The sequence below is a fragment of the Chaetodon trifascialis genome, chromosome 18 (assembly GCF_039877785.1).
Source record: "Chaetodon trifascialis isolate fChaTrf1 chromosome 18, fChaTrf1.hap1, whole genome shotgun sequence".
NCBI classification, from domain to species: Eukaryota; Metazoa; Chordata; class Actinopteri; order Chaetodontiformes; family Chaetodontidae; genus Chaetodon; species Chaetodon trifascialis.
In genome coordinates this window covers 4,492,782-4,512,394 of record NC_092073.1, presented here as the reverse complement: position 1 = coordinate 4,512,394, position 19,613 = coordinate 4,492,782, and the positions used below count along the sequence as shown (strand labels likewise).

General features: G+C 42.8%; 1 protein-coding gene across 1 annotated transcript in view; it reads right to left on the bottom strand.

The window, feature by feature from the left end:
- The window catches only part of reck (reversion-inducing-cysteine-rich protein with kazal motifs), a 72,996-nt gene that overhangs the window by 5,457 nt on the left and 47,926 nt on the right, over positions 1 to 19,613 (bottom strand). The window contains exons 12-20 of the mRNA XM_070986038.1: positions 18,548 to 18,684; positions 17,575 to 17,718; positions 17,291 to 17,479; positions 14,625 to 14,747; positions 13,611 to 13,782; positions 11,633 to 11,822; positions 9,220 to 9,430; positions 9,044 to 9,117; positions 1,590 to 1,745 (exon numbers count right to left, since the gene is read on the bottom strand). Of these exons, the coding sequence (XP_070842139.1) occupies positions 1,590 to 1,745; positions 9,044 to 9,117; positions 9,220 to 9,430; positions 11,633 to 11,822; positions 13,611 to 13,782; positions 14,625 to 14,747; positions 17,291 to 17,479; positions 17,575 to 17,718; positions 18,548 to 18,684 (1,396 nt within the window). The remainder of the gene's footprint in view (positions 1 to 1,589; positions 1,746 to 9,043; positions 9,118 to 9,219; positions 9,431 to 11,632; positions 11,823 to 13,610; positions 13,783 to 14,624; positions 14,748 to 17,290; positions 17,480 to 17,574; positions 17,719 to 18,547; positions 18,685 to 19,613) is intronic.

Below are 19,613 nucleotides of genomic sequence, written 5' to 3'. Positions count from 1 at the left end.
TGTAAACACCTTGAGCATGAATATTTATGTCCAGAAGGAGTGAGGTAGGTAATTAGCAGAGCTATGTTTGGGAGTAGCTTGCACCGGTTTGTGTATGTGGGGAAAAAAAAGAAAAAAGGAAGATGAAAGGAAAATGAACTTCCTCTGATTTTGGATAATATTTGTAATGAACATTTATGACAGTGAAGTATTTTTCAGATCACACAGTGGAGTTTGCACGTGTAAATAAGTTTGAGTTTTAATAAAATGGAGCTGACAAGTGCAGTCAATCACACCTGTGAACAGTGGATTGTTTCCAAAGCTTTCTTTTTTTTGTTTTTTTGTTTTTTTACAGAGAAATAATACGAGGTTGGGAAAACATATTGCACTTAAAGCCCACAGTCACATTATTATGCAACAATGTCATCTGCTATCTGGTCAGATCAGCATGTCAATGTTTGCTTTTCACCATAGTGTTGAGCTCCTCTTCTATTTTTTGATCCACCAAATTACTTCTCAGTGTTCACCCAATTTGAAATTTGGTGGGAGGTAAATAGGCAAGGTTGGATATGAACACATTACCCCCCTGTTGTTCTTGTATTGAAGTAATCAGACTGAACAGTGTCACGTGAGCTCATGCAAAGGGCTTGGACTCGGCTGCATTCGGTCATTCTATATTCTTCTTACTGTCAACAAACAACAAAAGACCCAAATCAACAACATTTTAGTCCTTCTCTCAATACTTTGTCACTTCTCTGCTCAGACTGTGGGTCCTGGCCTACTGAGGACATAAATCTTTAATCTTGGGCTCCATTTTCTAAAACAGCTTCAAACTGTAGTTTTAAACCAATTCTTCTTTAACTTCTTCTTCTTTAACAGCAAGAAATTGTGCATTTTTTGTGCAGTATTATACATTTAGTGAGTATTTGGAGGATAGTGTGTGTGGGGTTAAGTCAAAGTAAACTGTATGTGTGTGGTTGTTCATGATAATGAAGGGACATGTCGGTGCAGCAGTGGGGCTCACACATGTGTTTCTGAGAATTTTTGGACAACAGTGGAGCTCTGTGGCACCACTTTGGATACACACACACACACACACACACACACACACACACACACACACACACACACACACACACACACACACACACACACACTCAGTACGTGTTAGTACTAAGCATTCATTGTTGCTCTGCATCTTTCCAAAGGATTTGTTGCCAAGAAAAATATCTAATTTGCCAGCGTCGTCCTTTATTCAGACACCAAGGGACATTTATATTGATAAATTTTTCTAATTAAAAGTTGATTTTAAAATTATTACATTGAGTTTGCTTTTCATTTCTCTCGGTGTGTAGTTATGCTGCAAGCGCTGTTTTAGAAATTTCTGTCAAGCAAGCTGTCAAATAGACACAGAACACTGCCATTTTGCAGTTATTTCCAGCAGTTCCAGCAGTTCACATAATTGACCATAAAGTCAAATAAAGCTCTCACACACCTAAGTTGCTTCTAAGTGATGTGACGTTTCACTGCAGTGAAAAGGAACAAACACAGACATGAATGTGTAAAGAAATGGCGACATGAATCTACTGAATCTACTGTGTGTGTTTTACCTGCAGTGGTGTTGGTTGCTGGTCCACTGGAGCGATAAGGACCACAAGCTCATGGTTGATACTCAGGTAGCCGAAGACGTCGCACTGTGGCACTGAGACATGAAGACGCAGGATCTGCAGGACATCGTGGACCGTCACCGGCTGGTTCTTATTCAGCTGCACACAGGGGTCACAGGTCAAAGGTTTTCAGTGAGGTTTCAAAAGTCAGTAAAGAAACACTGCATGTTCTGTGTATTCCAATGAGACCAAACTTCATCGAAAACAAGGCATGACACAGGTTTTACTTTCCAAAACAGAACTTTCTAGATTAGATCAGAAGAAAACTGAAATTTCAAGAAGAAGTCTTAGTGAATAAAATCCTAATGTGACATTTTAATATTGGCCTTTTCTTGTAAAGTTAAAACTTTATCTTCAAAATATTGTTTTGTCATTATATTGTGAGTTCTGTTTTTTCCTTAAAAGTGGCCCTAATACTAGCCTTCCATGTCAATGCATCACTATTTTTTAATTAGAAATGTGGCTCTGCTGCTTTTTTTTTTTTTTTTTTTAATTAAAAAGTCCTCTAATTCAAACTGAAAACAGCTTTCTTTTCATAACCACAAACAGCAATAAAGCAGACTGAGCTGGACTGAGAATGACAGAGAGGAGCATCTATGTAAGAATATGGATACATTACTTGACTGATGCATTTATAGCACCGGACTGATCAGGCTTTGACAATTACTTTGATATTTGAGGGCTGGAATTCCAGTGAGCAGCAAGCATGACCAAAATCTCATGTCGTGACCAAAATGCAAAGTAGCCTGGCTCCAGACCTCTGAATGTCTGCCCTCATCTCTGAGTTTTTCAGTGGTAATAAGGCCAGATGATAATGCAAATGCAAAAATGGAATGCAAATGAAGACAAAGACAAAAAGAGTTGCAGTGAAACATGCAGGGCTGAGTGAACTAATGCGGTACAGATACAGAGTGATGTAACAGAAAATAATTAATAAAGGGAAATGAGATGATTGCAGGGCTGCACGGTGGCGCAGCAGGTAGTGCGTGTGCCTCACAGCAAGAAGGTTGCCGGTTCGATCCCCGGGTCAGGCGGGGCCTTTCTGTGTGAAGTTTGCATGTTCTTCCCGTGCATTCGTGGGTTCTCTCCGGGTACTCCGGCTTCCTCCCACAGACCAAAAACATGCTCATTAGATTGATTGGTGACTCTAAATTGTCCGTACGTGTGAGTGTGAATGTTTGTTTGTCCTTGCATGTGGCCCTGCAATCGGCTGGCGACCGGTTCATGGTGTACCCCGCCTCTCACCCATTGTAGCTGGGATAGGCTCCAGTCCCCCGCAACCCCGAAAGGGATAGGCGGTATAGATAATGGATGGATGGATGGATGGATGGAGATGATTGCAGGCGGCACGGTGAGGCAGCAGGTAGTGCGCGTGCCTCACAGCAAGAAGGTTGCCGGTTCGATCCCCGGGTCAGGCGGGGCCTTTCTGTGTGAAGTTTGCATGTTCTTCCCGTGCATGCGTGGGTTCTCTCCGGGTACTCCGGCTTCCTCCCACAGACCAAAAACATGCTCATTAGGTTAACTGGTGACTTCAAATTGTCCTTAGGTGTGAGTGTGAGCGTGAATGGTTGTTTGCGTATATATGTGGCCCTGCGATCGACTGGCGACCGGTCCAGGGTGTACCCCGCCTCTCGCCCGTTGACTGCTGGGATAGCCCCCCCCCCAACCCTGAAAGGGATAGGCGGCATAGAAAATGGATGGATGGATGGTATAATTGCAAGAAAAATAATAACACAGCAATGAATGTAACTAATGTAATGTAATGTAACTCAGAATATTAAAGACTTTTATGCATTGACACCAGTACTTCACTCTCTTAACTGTGGTGCTGTATGAGCTTGTCTTCATCTCTGATGCTGTCGCCACTTGATTTGAATATGGTGTCTGTATATTATGAAGCCTCTTCCATTCATGGACATTTGAAAAAAAAGGATGAGGAGCAGGCCACAGAGGTCAATAGCCCAGGTGACGTGAAATTTGAGGCGATATGTTCACTGTTTCATAAAAGCATGACACTTCGGCTTGTACATTTTGGGGACCGGAACAATTTCAGAAACTGAGCCATTGCAGGAATGCCTAGAGGCGGCCATGGAAGCTATTCTTCCACCATCACCAATTATGTATTTTTCAAATCTCCTGAACCAAACACGACAACACCAATGTAAGGCACTGTCTTTTTATATATGTATATATTATATTTTTATGGTCAGTGATTACAATGATGCCATGTACGACATCATTAAATGGTTCAGATGAATAGTAAAATGGTGAATTCAGTGACATTGTGAGAAGGAAACCACAGTATCCAAGAAGCATAGGTTGGACTTTATAACATCATGTTTGTTGCATGCATGTTATGTAGATTTTAACAGCTTCATCTTTTTGTTCATTAACAAGGAGAAACACAGAGCCTTTAAAAAGTAGAACAATATTCAATATGACCACAGCAACTTAGCTTAAAAAGTGTTTCAAAAATGGGTCAAACACAAAGATATAATTCAATTTACTTCAAATTTATTTCAGAAACACATTTGACTGTTTCCTTGTTGTTGTTGTTGAACCTATTTTCCACTGTCTCCTTCACAGTCTCCTCCACACTGACACAGAACTGTGTACTTTAAAGGAGGCTTTAAAGACTTTAAAAGGTACATTTACAATGCCCCACCAACCTTTCTTGCATCCACCACTTAAGACCTCAAGGATGAACTGGTTTGCCTGTGGAAGAGTTGACCACAATGGTCTCCAATCAAGTGTCTGTTGGAGATGGCATATTTGGTGCCACATGAAGTGCTTGTCCTCAGCAGTGTCCTTGCTATGCTGCTCTTTTGAAGTGCCTCACTGTTTCATTCCTAGTTCTTTCTTTCTTTGTGAAAGACCAGCTTGATCATTGTTGAGTTGGCTGCTGGAGCAATTGTAGAGGAAAATTGTGGAGTGCACCAAAATGGAAATGGCCTTTTGGAATGCTTCTTGGGGCCACTGACAGAGCTATGTAGATGTCTGTTGCCATGACATCAGCATTCTGGGTATCCCATGCTGTCCTCTTTCCCCTGGTTGTAAATGCAGATACGCTGTCACAGCCAGTGAAGGCTCCATGCCCTCACCGGCTGGAGGAAGGGTCTCCACTTCCTCAGATGGTGGTCGTAGATGAAGACCTTTGGCATTGGTTGTTCGTGCTCATCCTTCGTGTTAGTAGTACTGGATGTAGCTCCAATTCTATGAGTATGTGCGTAGCCCTCTACCTGTGTGTTACTGCAGCCACAGTAAAGCACAGTTTCACAATTTTTTTACTAAAACCTTTGTCAGGGTGTATTGTAAAATCCATTTTGTGGCAGAATGTGACAGCAGTGACTGTGACGAAAATGGTACACTGCCCAACCCGACTGGGACCACAACATCTGTGTGCACAGTGTGAAGAGTGATCCTTTAAAATCCTTTTCTTGTAGCATCCGTATCTGCCTCTTCATGTATCTGATTATTTTCTCGTGGGTTAAATTACAGAACTTAGGGTCAGCAAGTACAAACAACTTGTTTGGTCGTCAATATTTATACAAGGTTGCTGGCCAGCAAGTGAAAGAGCTCTGTTTTGTTTTCGTCCATTATCAGGAAGCCTTTCCAGTTGGTTGGCATCTTGTTTTTTCTATCCACTCTAGTTCTTGTCCCATTTGCCCACTTCTGTCTTGTGTGGAACTTTAAGCTGTTATACTTCATAGCAGTCCCATACAACAACCACTCTACTAGCCCTGTCAAGTTTCTCTTTGATGTGAAGTATGAAGATCTTACTGGAATCCTGGTTTCATCCTGGTCCATCTCCCATCACTGTAGCATTTCTCTTGACCTATAGCCATTACTGAATACACTTTATGACTTTGTGACTGTGAATTTCTTGGCCAGAAACCTTTCCCCACACCTGGATTGCTTTTGGAAAGAACTGCCATGTCTTTAAAAGAGCAGGTAACCAGCATGGATAATTTGTATGGTCAAACCTGACGCACCACTAGAACAAGCTTCATCATGCTATCCACACAGAGATTGAAATCATCTTTACTTACCTCTCAGTCAGAATGCAACATTGTTACCATGGTGACAGTGGAATGACAGTTTATCAAGAGGTAAGGCTGCACTGAGAAGTATCATCTGGAATAAATGCTTCCTCCTTGACAATTCCAGCCCCAGAGGGGTAAATGTGATATGAAATATCCTTGAAATCTCATTCTGCATCTTTACAGATACTGCAATTTCACTGTAATCCTTGTCACCATGTCACTGAATTCAACAGCTAACTATTCACCTGAACAGCTTATGATGTATCATTGTAATCACTGACAATCAAAACATAGGGGTAGACATCCCCTATTCTGTGTTATCGCATTTGGTTCAGGAGATATGATACAAACTACACGATGCAGTTAGAAAGTGAAATGGTTGGCATGCGATGTTTTTGCAATGACTTAATTACTGAAAATGTTCAAGGCCTCAAACTGTACAAGTATACAATTTATCAGGCTTTAATGACAAAGTGAACTTCATTTTCACACATCACCCAGACTGCCCACAATCTCACTTGTTTCTAACTCTACATCTCCAGACACTAAAGGCTTTATACTAGCGATGCCCCGATCTGAGGTCTGAAGTAAACAACCATAAAAAGTCAATCTTGTTGATTTCTTATTCTGTCAACAACGTGTTTTACATATGCCGGTTTGAGACCACACAATTCTAGCCCAATTTTGAGACGATTTTGTCATGGCCGATGAATTACCAGTGTTGTTTCTGAGCGTGAACGACAACTGCACGTCAGTTTGATTGACAGTTGTTTCACTCGTCACCCCAATGATATCTGATGTCGTGCATGATCATGGAATAAGACGTGCTGTGATCAGTCGGGGTCATACATACAGTCTAACCAGTCACCTGACCAAGACAAGTCTTTATGGCAGTGTGATTGTTAAATCTGACACAGTGACCATCGTTTAAGACAAAAAAAATCATGTAGTCTGAACCATGCCATAACCCCTTAAATCATCAGTGCAGTACAAGGACCTCTCATGGAGGAAGGCGACAAGTAGCTTACAGTCTAGAAGGCCAACTGAAAAATGCAACATAACCCCCCCCCCCCCCCCCCCCCCCCCCCCCCATGTGCATGCAGGCAGGAGGACAGTGCTCGCCACAGGAGTGGCCAGTTGTAGTGAGGCAAAGCAGAATCCTGAAGTTTGATTTCATGAATAAATAAAGTTAATACGATGAATAAATGAAAGAAAGATAAATGACTGTACTGGTGTTATAAAAGCAGCCTCTTCCTGAATAAACACAGAAGAGGGGCTCTCAGCAGGCTAAGCTGTAGCTTTGGTGCAGTAACACAGTTAAACTCATATTCTCATGTATCTTAGCAGCTGCAGATCAAATCAGCTCTGCTTGTGTTTGGTATTAACAGGCTTAATGCTGAGTCTTGCTATGATGTGCTTGTGCTGGGGATTTCAGCCAAGTTGAGTAACAGCCAAATGGGCTTTGTTGTATAATTAAGCTGATCAGAATGAGATGCCAGTGGGACTTATTAACTGCTAACATGTCAGCGTTTAGGCGTCAGGGGGCGTCAGGCTTTACTGCTGTTCAACAGGCTGGGCACATATCCAGGGAGGCTCAGGGGAGGCATGTGAGCGGATGCTGTAGCCAAAGGTGGAAGGCAGTAACCACCTCTGATTAGTGAGTTTGAATGTTAGTCATTTTTGTTTTGGGATACACCCATGGACTGCAGTGCGCTGAGCTGAAGTAAACAGTGTGTTGGCATACATGTATTGTAGACTAAGGGGACTTGAATGTACTGTGCACCAATTTAAGTGTCTGGCCACCTCTGTACTCTTTAACTTAATATGTGGGCTTGTGTGAGTATGTCTGTATCTGTTTTTCAGCAAAGTAACAGCATCTTGCCATCAGATTAGCAGTGCTTGTGTAGTCTACTGCAGACAACAGCCAACATGAGCCCCACATGCAAGGCTTTACAGTTTGTTGCTGTTTTTTTATAACACTGTATGTGTTTTTTTTTCTTGTAAAGGTGAAGAAATAATTAGGTAGTAAATATGTTACAAGAAGAAAGCCTCACAAAATTTTGTATTTGACAGCACTAAAAAAACAAAAAAGACATCAAACTGTTGACTGAAATCAACTAAAAACATGTTTTTGACAAAAGTTGTGACGGAAGTACCAATACAACAACGTACAAACATCCTCTTTCAGTAAAAATATCAAAGTAAAAGTACTCGTTCAGCAGTAACATGTATCCTGTGACTGTGATTCTATCTGCCATTATCAGATTGTTAATACTGGCGCATCACTGTGTAAGGAGCATTTCACTGTTGGAGCTGTTCAAGGTGGAGCTAGTTTGAACTATTTTATATAGTTAGCTTGTTTTGTCCAGTGGTTCCAAGTGCAAGGGCCCAGCCCATTCAAAGAGTTACCAGATAAATCTGAGGGGTCATGAGTTGATCAATGGCAGAGGGATGAAGAAAAAACATTCTGAAAAACATTATAACAGCAGCTTATAACATGGACTCATTTTCCAAAGAATGCCTGCTCTCATTTGTTTAATAAAGTGTTATGGCTAAACTGCCAGCTAGTGAAGAAATGTAAACTGTAGAAAGTCTTAAATTGAAGTGTGACATCATGTCTGCATTTTGCACTTGCACTGATCACCCGCAGAATAACATGTTGGTTATTACTGAGCATTCGACTGTAACCTGCTGTGGTGTTGTCTTATTGTCTTCAACATGCCGTGTGGAATATGGCCAAACTCGACCAGCACACACACAGTCTACTCTTAGGTCATTTTCAACCATTTTGAAAGGGGCTGCATTTCCTCCCCTTCTGTAGACTTGCTTTGGAAAACAACTGTGTTTGTGCAATCCACAGGCACTGCAGCTGCAGTAAGGAACTTCTTAGATCTATAGCTCTCCCAAGTGGCCGCTACATGTAATTACATTTAATACCATGTATTTGCATGCAGTTCAGAGATGGACATTGAGTAATGGGGCTGCACGGTGGAGCAGCAGGTAGTGCATGTGCCTCACGACAGAAGTTTGCATGTTCTTCCCGTGCATGTGTGGGTTCTCTCCGGGCACTCCGGCTTCCTCCCACAGACCAAAAACATGCTCATTAGGTTTTTTGGTGACTCTAAAATTGCCCCTAGGTGTGAGTGTGTGTGAATGGTTGTTTGTTTGTGCCCTGCGATCGGCTGGTGACTGGTCCAGGGTGTACCCCGCCTCTTGCCCGTTGACGGCTGGGATAGGCTCCAGCCCCCCCTGCAACCCCGAGAGGGATACGCAGTACAGAGGACGATGGATGGACATTGATTAATGGCAGCTTTGTCACATAAATGGCACAGGTGAACTGTGACCCATTCCTACCTTGGAAAAAGTATTCATCTGCTCTTTGTTCCAGAGTATCTGTAGCATGCTGGCACATATTGGACAACAGGCTCCTAGAAAGAGGTCAGAGGTCATGGATTATTTTATACAACCTGCAGAAATGTGATGTACATGTTGTAAGGAAAGACACATCAAGTGCGCATCAGTGCACTCACCAGGTGGGGTGACAGGCTGGCAACCTGGAGTGGACAGAGGTGGACAGGGAATCACATTGCACGCACAGTCGGAAGGCACATCAGACACGGCTCCCACAGTGTGACAGGGGCCCTCATAGTCCACAGCCACGCGGTCAGAAAAGGCGTCACACACTGTGTTGTAGGTCTCCCCGTTATGACCACAAACTTGCTGAGGCTTCCTACAGGCGTCCTGAGCACAGAACACAAGCAAATGTATAAACTGCATTTTTACACACACACACACACACACACACACACACACACACACACACACACACACACACACACACACACACACACATGTTGTGTTTATATCACTTGTGGGGACATTACATAGACTTACATTCATTTCCTGGAGCCTTACCCTTACCCTAACCCTAACCATAACCACTATCTGCCTATTCCTAACCCTGTACCTAACCTAACCTTACCTAACCCGTAACCCTGTCCTCAGTCTGCACCCTGAAATTTAATGATTTACTTTAAGGGGACCTGCATTTTGTCCCCATAAGGGAGGTCAGTCCCCACAATGTGACTGTGTAAACAGATTTTTGTCCCCACAACGTGATAAATACCTGTTCACACACACACACACACACACACACACACACACACACACACACACACACACACACACACACACACTCTATGGGCTCTATTTTCGATTCCGTCGCCAGTGTGGCGTAGGAGCGGCGCAGTCAGGTCCGCTTTGCTGATGGGGCGTGGCGGCGCAGACTTTGGTATTTTCGTGCACTGCGCGGCCGGTGCATCTCCTCCCCCTTCTCATCTCAGTCCCACCCAGCGGCACAACTCGGAAGGAGGGAGGGGAGAGGGCGTGGAGTGGGTTTGACACAGCCAGGTCAAATCTTCACCAATCACAGCAGCTCCTCGCCTCACCTTTAAAAACGCCGCTGGCGAGGCGCATGGTAAGTTTTGAGGATGACTGAGCCCACACAGGAAAGTGTTCGACGCCCAAACTTCTCCCAGGAGGAGACTGACGTCACTCATGTCTAAGTATGAGGTCCTTAGATGGTAAATCCTCAGCCTCCTCCTCCTCCTCCTCCTCAAAGCAATGATGTACTCCATCTTTGTAGATAACGTTAAGCATTACTATGATAACATTTGTATTTGGAATGAAATGACGTGGGTAATAGCGGACAACGATCATCACGTTTTTTCATGTGTCTGTCTCTCTCTGTCTGTCTGTCTCTCTAGTTCGCATCCCTGTTTCACCTGTGCACATTCGGTCAGGTTTAGTGAGCATTACGCGTGCCGAACACACTTGTGATGTGGTCAGATGAGATACTGATCAAAATATAGAAATTTAGGTCTGACTGTACAGTATGTGCTGACTCAGATAGTTGCATTGAATCATGGCTGTTGCTAATTATTGATCTCAGTGAAATGCCAGACACTGTGGAAACCTGCCTGTGAGGTGTTGGTGACGTGAGCGCACGACTCCGCCGGTTTATGAAGATCCACTTGCCCAGCGGTGCGCCGCTGGCGCACAGAGTTCACCACATCTGGGATGGCGAGTTTTCAGTGCATGAAATGGAACGAAAATCCAAATCCGCCAGCTGATTATGCCGACACCTACCCCTTCTGCGCCGCAACGCCCATCCTGGCACACCTCTGTACGCCTCGGTTTACCAAAATACCAAGTGCGCCGTGCACCTGCCTGCGCTGCATGAAAATACCACTGCGCGGGGTGCGCACCCTGTGCTGCGCCAGCGGCGGAATCAAAAATAGAGCCCTATATGTAATATATGTGAAATGCATACAAATGTATATATATATATATGTCTTTTTTTTCACTTCACATTACATATTTTCATTTAATTTCATTAGCGGGGCTTCATCTTGCAAATGGCCAATGTGACAATGAGCACGGTGCTGTGTACTGTATACAGACATCAAACTGCCTGCAACAGTTTGCAAACACTATACTGTAGTTGTAAAGATACCTTGCTTTGGACCAAACAGACCAGAAAATCAACTGGAAAAATGACTAATTCCTGAACATATTTGGACTCACAACAAGAATAAACCTAACTGATGTGATTTAGACCTTTTCCTTTTAGTGGGTCCATTAGGTTAATACTTTTGCTGTCTGTCTGTGACCCCTCTGTCCTCTCCCTCATCCTGTGCTGACTCTGAAAGTAACGGCTAAGAGGATAATTAGGCCTTGATGGAGGATTGTTAAGTGCTATTTAGTTTTAACAACACTGAATGCTGGACATGGTTTTGCTCCCAGGTCGGTACTGCACAGATGCATGAAAAATCAGCAAAGCAACAGCAAGAGCAAGCTGTGCACTTTGAGCAACTGGTGTTTCATAAAATGAAGACGGTAGCCCCTGAGCCCCACTGCCTTCTGCTCTCCTGTGTAACATACCTGGCAGTGGCCCATGTAGGCCAGGGTTTTCCCAGCCTGATGCAGGTGACACAGAGATGGGTGGACCAGGCCGTCAGTATCACAGGCTGGCTCCACAATGTTCTTATCACAGGCTGACAGCCGGCCAACACACTCATACTGGGGGCAGTCTGATATGTCACTCAGACACACACGAGGCTTTGGGATGCACCTGGAAACACACAATATTCCGTTATTCATCTTCACTGCTGTCCCTCTTTATGTGAGGAGAGTTGAGAGAGAGCTGAGAAGCTTCACATTACTAACAGCATAAAAATACCTTATGTGCATTAAATTCACACACAAACCACCCACAATACACATTCACACAATGAGGGAGGTAAACAACACAGAGCAGCAATAAAAGAACAAAGCACCAAGAACAAACTTCTACCATCCAAACATACAAAGAAACCCCACTCTATCACCATTGCAACCACCAAGTCTCTGCACATCGTATTTCCACGCATTAGAGTGAGTTTGTTTATTCTTTGAACAGACAGCCAGGAAAAGAGTTCATGAAAGCTTATGCTGTAGGATAACAGACGTCATCATGGGGTGTGAGAGAAGGCAGTAAATCTGTTTGTGTGTGTGTGTTACAGTTTTATTGCCTCCCATAGGAGAAAACTGTCTGAGATTAAAGGAACTGCGGCATCAAACCAGACATTACAATAAAAACACATTAAATAGGAACACGTGTGCAAACATTAGCCTGAGATAAAACGACCGGGAAAATTAGTCACAAGCCATTCACAATGTAAAAAAAAAACAAAAAAAAAAACGTGTGTATGTGTCTCAACAATCTGTCGACACACTGAAGCTGTATCCAATGCAGCTTCTTAGCGCTACAGCAGAATACAACACGACCGCAGCGTTAAGATACTGTCAATGAAACTCCACTAAAGGTATCCTGTGGAGATGCTGACCACTAGTGGCACTTTGTAGCAATGTTTGCGTGAGTGCACAGGCACAAGGACACACATACATGCATACACAAGCAACGAGATGCAAACAAAGTCAATGGAGAACAAATGGTACAAGAAAAGTAATGCATTAAACATGTTTGTAAGGAATATACACAATATGTCTGGATGACAAACAACAAATGTAAACAGAAAAAAAAGCAGAAAAGTAGAAGCGATTGGAATTAATTAGTGAATGAAAACTGTTTCTGAAGAGAGAAACTGAGCAGCAGAGTGGTGAGTATGACATAACTGTTCTTCTACTGATGGAATTAGTGCTGTGGAAATGTACATTACATTTACTGAGTTTATCAAGGTAACGAATAAACATGAAGGAAGTACTGAGTTTGCATGAACAGCAAACTGCAGATCACACCAGAAAACAGGGAGAAGTCTTTCTAATGATGTAAATAATGAAGTGTGACGTGTACATCTTAGATTCTTACATGATTTTTTTTTTTCATCTTGTTTTTCAGCACAGCCTGAAGACCCTGCTTTTCACTACACTCATTAGTTGTGTATGTGATGAATAAACTATTGAATCACTCAAAACAGGGAAAGGAGGAGTACAAGTTTGTTAATATAAGCTTGTTTCAAATAAAGGGCTCTCTGTAGTTGAGCTAAAGAGAGAATCAACAGAAGGCTTAAACTGCCATTGCTGTTTGAATATGTAGGCTGTCTTTTCAGATTTTTGTTGCTGTCAGTGTGGAAAAGCCTCCAAAACAGCATTTAAACCATTGGTCAAGGGTCAAAGCTTATGGGTGCATATGGGGGTGATGATGATCTGTCAATGGAATGGAATAACAAACCCCATACCAATAAGGGCCTTGTACCCCCACTTACCACAACCACAGCCACTGGGAACAATAACCTGGCTGTCAGTCAGATGGAGGGAGAAAGAGTAGGGAAAGAGAGGGAGGGAAAATGTACTTCCTTAGTGTCTATGAGCTGGTGTTCATTGTTACCAGCAGCTACACTGAATCTACAGTTGAACGTACCTCTGGTTTCTCGGGCAGGGTTTGTTGGCGCAGACGTTGATGTGGCCGCACAAGCCAAAGAAAAACTGATGGTCCTTGAATCCCATACAGCGAGCCACACAGGCACTGGGATAGGTCCGCCCATTAGAGGCACACACTGGAACGAAGCGGTAAGGACAACTACAGGGAAGACCTGGAGGAGGACAGGGGAAGGTAGGGAGGGAGATGACAGCTAGTATGAGAGAGGAAAGTATTCATGGCATCAACTGTAATGGGAGGAACACATGGGAGAGGATGACTGGGGTACAGTGCAGGCCTCTGTCGGATATTTCACATTTGTTTAGTGATCTAACGAGAGACAGTGTCAAACAATCAGACCTGCAAAGGTTGGGCTAAGAATGGGGCAGTCATTTTCCAATATGGCTATATAGCTATTTTTTTCATAATGAAAACTAAATGAAAAGTAACCTTTGGAAACACAGACAACAATATGTCAGAAGGATGCTTCAAAGCAAAGTCTCATTGAACACCCTGCATGCCTCTGCAAAATCACACACGGTATGTATGTTCCTGATCAGGAAAGTCTCTGTCAGTAACGTTATCTGATGTTCTTGGAAGACACTGATTTCTGGACTAAATTCACCTACAGTCTACTGAGAACAGCTGGGACAAACTGAAAATGCGCAGGCAACACTGTGACATTTCTTAAAGGTAAGCTAACGTAACTTTACTAACTGCTGTGGATGTAAGGTTAATGTTTTTTTTTCAGTCAGCTATTTGTCATGTAACTATCTGAAGGAACGAGTAAGTTCCTGGATTAATGTTGATGATCAACCACCTCAATCTTCCTCTAGTTATCTTCCTCTTGAATATCCCAAATGCAGACAATAGAAAAGCAGGTTCCAGTGAATGAGCTTTATGCATGTTTTCACTGGGATGACCAAATCAAACCCTTTCCAAACTATGACTCTGTTGAAAGACAGGTGCACACATCACAAGTGACAAACAAACAGGCTTGCATACACGCAGACGGACCAGTAAAGTGTTGGCGGTCCTCGTCGGTGCTGTCGAAGCTGAGACATTCTCTTGTGGAGCAGATGGTGTCACCGGCAAAGCAGGAACAGGTGTGACATTCGATCGTGAAAGACGTCCCATGGCCTGGTAGTAACAAACAACACGCACAAGAGTCAACAGAACAATGAACAACATATGACTGGATGTTTAGGATGTAATCATTTACATGGCGGTGGAGATATGGAAAAATGTCTGAAATGTCGTTTCAGTAATTTAGTGATTTAGCTACTATAAACTACTGCTAGTGGGGGAATACAGTTTGATAGTAATGATTTCCATGGCTGAGGACTAAAAGTGGATGATCCAGTCATCATTCAAGAAGACCTTGAGTCGACTCGCTTTTTGTCAGTCCAATCATTGCATTTTCTTGGAGCTGCATCATTGTATAAAGAGCAATGCAGGAGCAACAGCATGGCAGGCTGTAAACTTTACAACGCGGGTCCTGCCTCAAGACGACTTCGCCACACAACTGTGCAGGAAGTGGACGAGGGTGATGGAAACAGAGGGCGGGGCAGGACGGTGTGATTCATGTCTGTTGGCTGCTCTGACGCTCTCTGCTGCTGACTGTCAATGACAGTCGGCTAAATTACTTTTGAACCTCTGCTACTGCTGTGCACTGTGACTGAGTGTTTGGCTGACAGCGATCAGTAATAATGTATGTTGAATCACGAGTTTACATAGGTTTTCTCCAAATATGGACCAATGATGACGTCCAGCCTCAGCATGAATGAGATATCTAGTGGACTACTAGTATTTGACTTATTGTTATTGGTGTCAATAATGACTGTACTCATTCCTATACAAGAACAGTGATTTATTACTACCATTACAGTCCTGCTGACTACACTTCTTTTCTCTTACACGAAGAATTCATCCATTTAAAATCGTGAATAAGCCTCGGAGTTGTATCCAAAGAATGCAAACCTTCTCACCAGTTCTTATGGTCCACCAGAGAAAGCCAGCTTTTTTAAAACTTCTCATTTAGATGACTTCATAGCATTTGGGTTTGTGATGAAGAGGAAAATAATTAATGCATTAAGTTAACAGGATGTAAATAAAGGCATCTGTTTTATATGTTCTCTGGCAGACACACACTTAATGCTTTTATTGCTTGCATGGTCAACAACAAAGAGCTTTAATAAATACATTGTTTTCTTATTTGTATTTGGATGATCAACTTTAAGGCAACCAAAACCCAATTTGGACAAAACATTAACATTAAATTCACTTTTATGTGCAATTCATCTGCCAAAGTTTTACAGTTTCAGGTTGATTTCCTCACTACAATCTCTCTATCAGTGAGAGAAGAAAGGAGTTGATAAAAATGAAGCTACAAAGCTCAGACCAATAACAAGCAGCAACAAGGTTTCACTTATACAGACTAAACACAACACTCCCCATTGAATAGGCTTTAAAATGATGGACACTGCTTATAATAGAAAACAATATACAATGCAGAGTGTTGGTTGAGCTGTAATCTGGTAGTTTGATGTAAATCTTGATATGTCTAATCGAATATTTGATGTGAATCTTATGCTAAGATAACACCTGTGGAAGCTGGGTCTTAATCTCTGCAGTTCATTCAATGACTGTTTCTCACTATCTGCTACCACCTACCGTGATGTGTGTTGGTGGAAAATTATGTGGTGAAAACATGCTAAAGAAAGCTTCACAGCAAAGCAAAAATGTGCTCCTCACAACAGGTTTTACCTTGCCGTCAAGAGTCAACAATATGACTGCAATCGAACTGAAAAGACTGAATTAAGAGGAGTGGATAATGGCAAAGCTGGGATATGTCTATTCCTGCTGTGAGGCAACGGAATATCAAATTGCCAGACTTCTGAGTGGAGTTTGGCTCCATACAAAACAGAGCAGCGTGTGTCCAATTCACACCACGCATCTGTCTTCAATAAGAGCAGAACGCTGCAGTGCTTCAAAGGGCAGGCGAAAACAAACATAAAAGCACAAAGCCAAAGAACAAACCTGTGAAGAACCTGAGTCTGCCATGGGGGGGGGGGGGGGGGGGGGCTGAACAGAGAGACAGGGGAAACAAACAAGTGTGTTTGTCCTGGTAAACAAAGATTATTATTAATGATGATTAATTATTAATAATCAATGTGTACTGATTACAAAGTTTTTCACTCTGGTGCCCCCCAGTGGAACTTTCAAAAATGACTTTCATGTTAATTTTAGTTCTATTAGCTATTTCTGCTTCAAAAGGAAACGATCTGAGATTGCAGCTGCAGTGCTGTGTAATGTACTGAAGATGATGAAGATGGGTACGGTGCAATAAATGATGAGCTGTTTTGTGTGAAGTATCAGAAATTGGCTTGTGCTTCTCAGTTTCCCGGCAGATTTTCAGGCCACATTCCAAAAGATGGTGTGCTATGGGTCAACAGTATGAATGTGCATGACAAATTTGAACTCTCTGTAAAAGATCCCTGTGGATGCACTTTGCCCCATGAATGAATCCACTGATTCATGAATTGATCTTGCTATGAAATATTGCTGATGACCGAACCTTTCCTGGCAACATAAAAACAGAGCTTTACTAAATATATGACTATGTTCTCTAAAGACCTACGGAAACTCTTTGTACATGCAGGCATACATAAGGGAGGTCTTACTCTTCCTCTGTCCTCCTACAATGCAGGGCTTGTTGGTGTCCACACAGGGCATCTCCACACAGTTCTCCAGACGCCCACTGGGACCACAGCTGCAAACCTCGTAACACCCAGCAGGACCAGCGCGAGTCGGGACCTGGATACGAGCGTCCTGCTGCACCAGAAACTCTGAGGCCTCGCCCAGTTTACAGCCTGAAGACACACACATATAAACACACTCACACACAGTTTTTACACTCTAGAGAAAGGACAGTTCAGGTATGAACTGCAGCAGTGGTTGGTCCTACCTGGCACACAGATGTATGGCTGACAGTTGAGTTCGTCAAGGCAGCCTCTCCTGTTGACCTGGCACAAGTGGTTGGTGGGGCAGGGGTTGGGGTTGCATGGATGGATGACCTCCTCAATGATTTTGTTGCCTAGGGAACTGGGGGCTGGAGGGTGTATGAAGGGGTTGGGGTGCATGTGAGCAGTGGATATGTAAAACAGGATTTAGCATGGCTGCTAGATAAAGTGACAATGTGAACATGTGCAGTCATTGTATTAGTTGCAGGAAAACACCCTTAACTGTTTCCTCATATAAATAAGACATGTTCATTATTTCTCTAAATGTATTGTGCTGTTTAAAATGGCATTATATTTGATGAAGGCTATTTGTATAGGAATCAAAACAGAGTGCAAGACTTCCAATCTGACAGCACTGCCTTGTGATTAGCTCAACAATGACCTTGTTCTCCATGCTCATTGTTTTGGTTTTAAGGCACATTCACTGAATAGTTTTGTCTCAGCACTCTCATCAACAGCAGGCAGCTGCTTTAAGCAAATAAACTCACTGTAACACTACCTGCCCAACATCAAGCAACAGACTGACGCAGTTTGCTAACAGGCTGGTGATTATTGGTTTTAACTTGTCAGGTGGTGTGAAACACAACTTCAATAGGACACTGTTGTTGCTGTGTGCGTGTTGAATGCATAAATAGTCAACAGTTTGCTAAAACGTTAATTGTATCAGCTTCTTGAGGTGATATAATGTCAGTGCTGTCAGCTTCTGAACTGCGTTCCTCTGCTCCCTGGTGGCCACAAAGCAGTATGGAAAGGTTTCTTTCTGTTATCTTGTTTCTATCTGTATTCTTGTTGGCATTTCCATGAGTAACTGAGCTCCTCTGCATCGCACTACAGGAAAGAGTGACTGCTGTTCAACACTGAAGCTTCAAAAACATTCCAGGTCCCCTTGAGGAATATATACTTGAGGTTGTGACTCACTGAGGTATCTGTGGAGGGGAATGCAGCGTTCAGGGTCATCAATAGGCGAAAGAAGCTCACAGATCCTCTCTGGAGTTTGTCCTTCATGGAAACGTTTCCTGTCCCCACACTGGGTTAGGATGTCCACACAGTCTGACCTGTGAACAGAGAAGAGATGACAGGACACTAAAAAGCCTGCTTGAAAATACCCTACAAGAGTCAATCAACTTAAAGTGCTCGCTTCTATGTCAACAAGTGTAGAATTGTGGAGGGTGTAAGCGAGGCTGGGTGCAGAGTGAGAGGCTCTGCCAACACACACAGCCTGAAGCTGGACAATGTGTGATGCTGAAATGTTATCCAGGACAAGTGGGGGATCACAAGCTGAGGGGAAGGTTGTATCTGACAAATGAGTGAACAAAACATATATATTACACAAACACAAACACACACACACACACACACACACACTACAGACATGACACAGCAGATTCTAAGAGAATGACAGGGCCTCCACCTGTCTATCAAATCTCAAGTACATGTATTTAGAGACAGGAGAAGAGGAAACGGATGATAAAGAGAAAGCTGAATTCACCTTATGCATTTATGGGAAAAACATGCCACATGTGGACCACAAAAGTTAGGTAGAAGACAAGTAATTAAGAATCATTACATGGAGACAGATCCATAAAATGCATCTTCTTGTGTGAGCATCCACTGTCCCCATGGCAGCAGTTCAGGTTTCTAGCCCACTTTTGCATGTACACATAGTGTATGCGCGATAAAGAATTTAGAGATACGTCCTTGAACTTAGAAACATTTGACAAACATAGAAATTCGATTACCCAGTTGCTTAAAAACTCTAAAAGGGGCTGCTGTAAGTTCTAGTAACAGCCATGCTAATGCTTCAGTCTGTATCCTGCTGATCTGAGGTCAGATCTTGACCTGTGGTTTATTGTAGCTATAGATAATCATTTAAGATAATAGGTACTGGTTACTGCAGTGGTTTCCAGACTTTATTTATTATGCTCAGTGAGTCATTGAGTTTCTTGAAAAACAGTAGGCTGCATTATTACTGTAATTATTACTG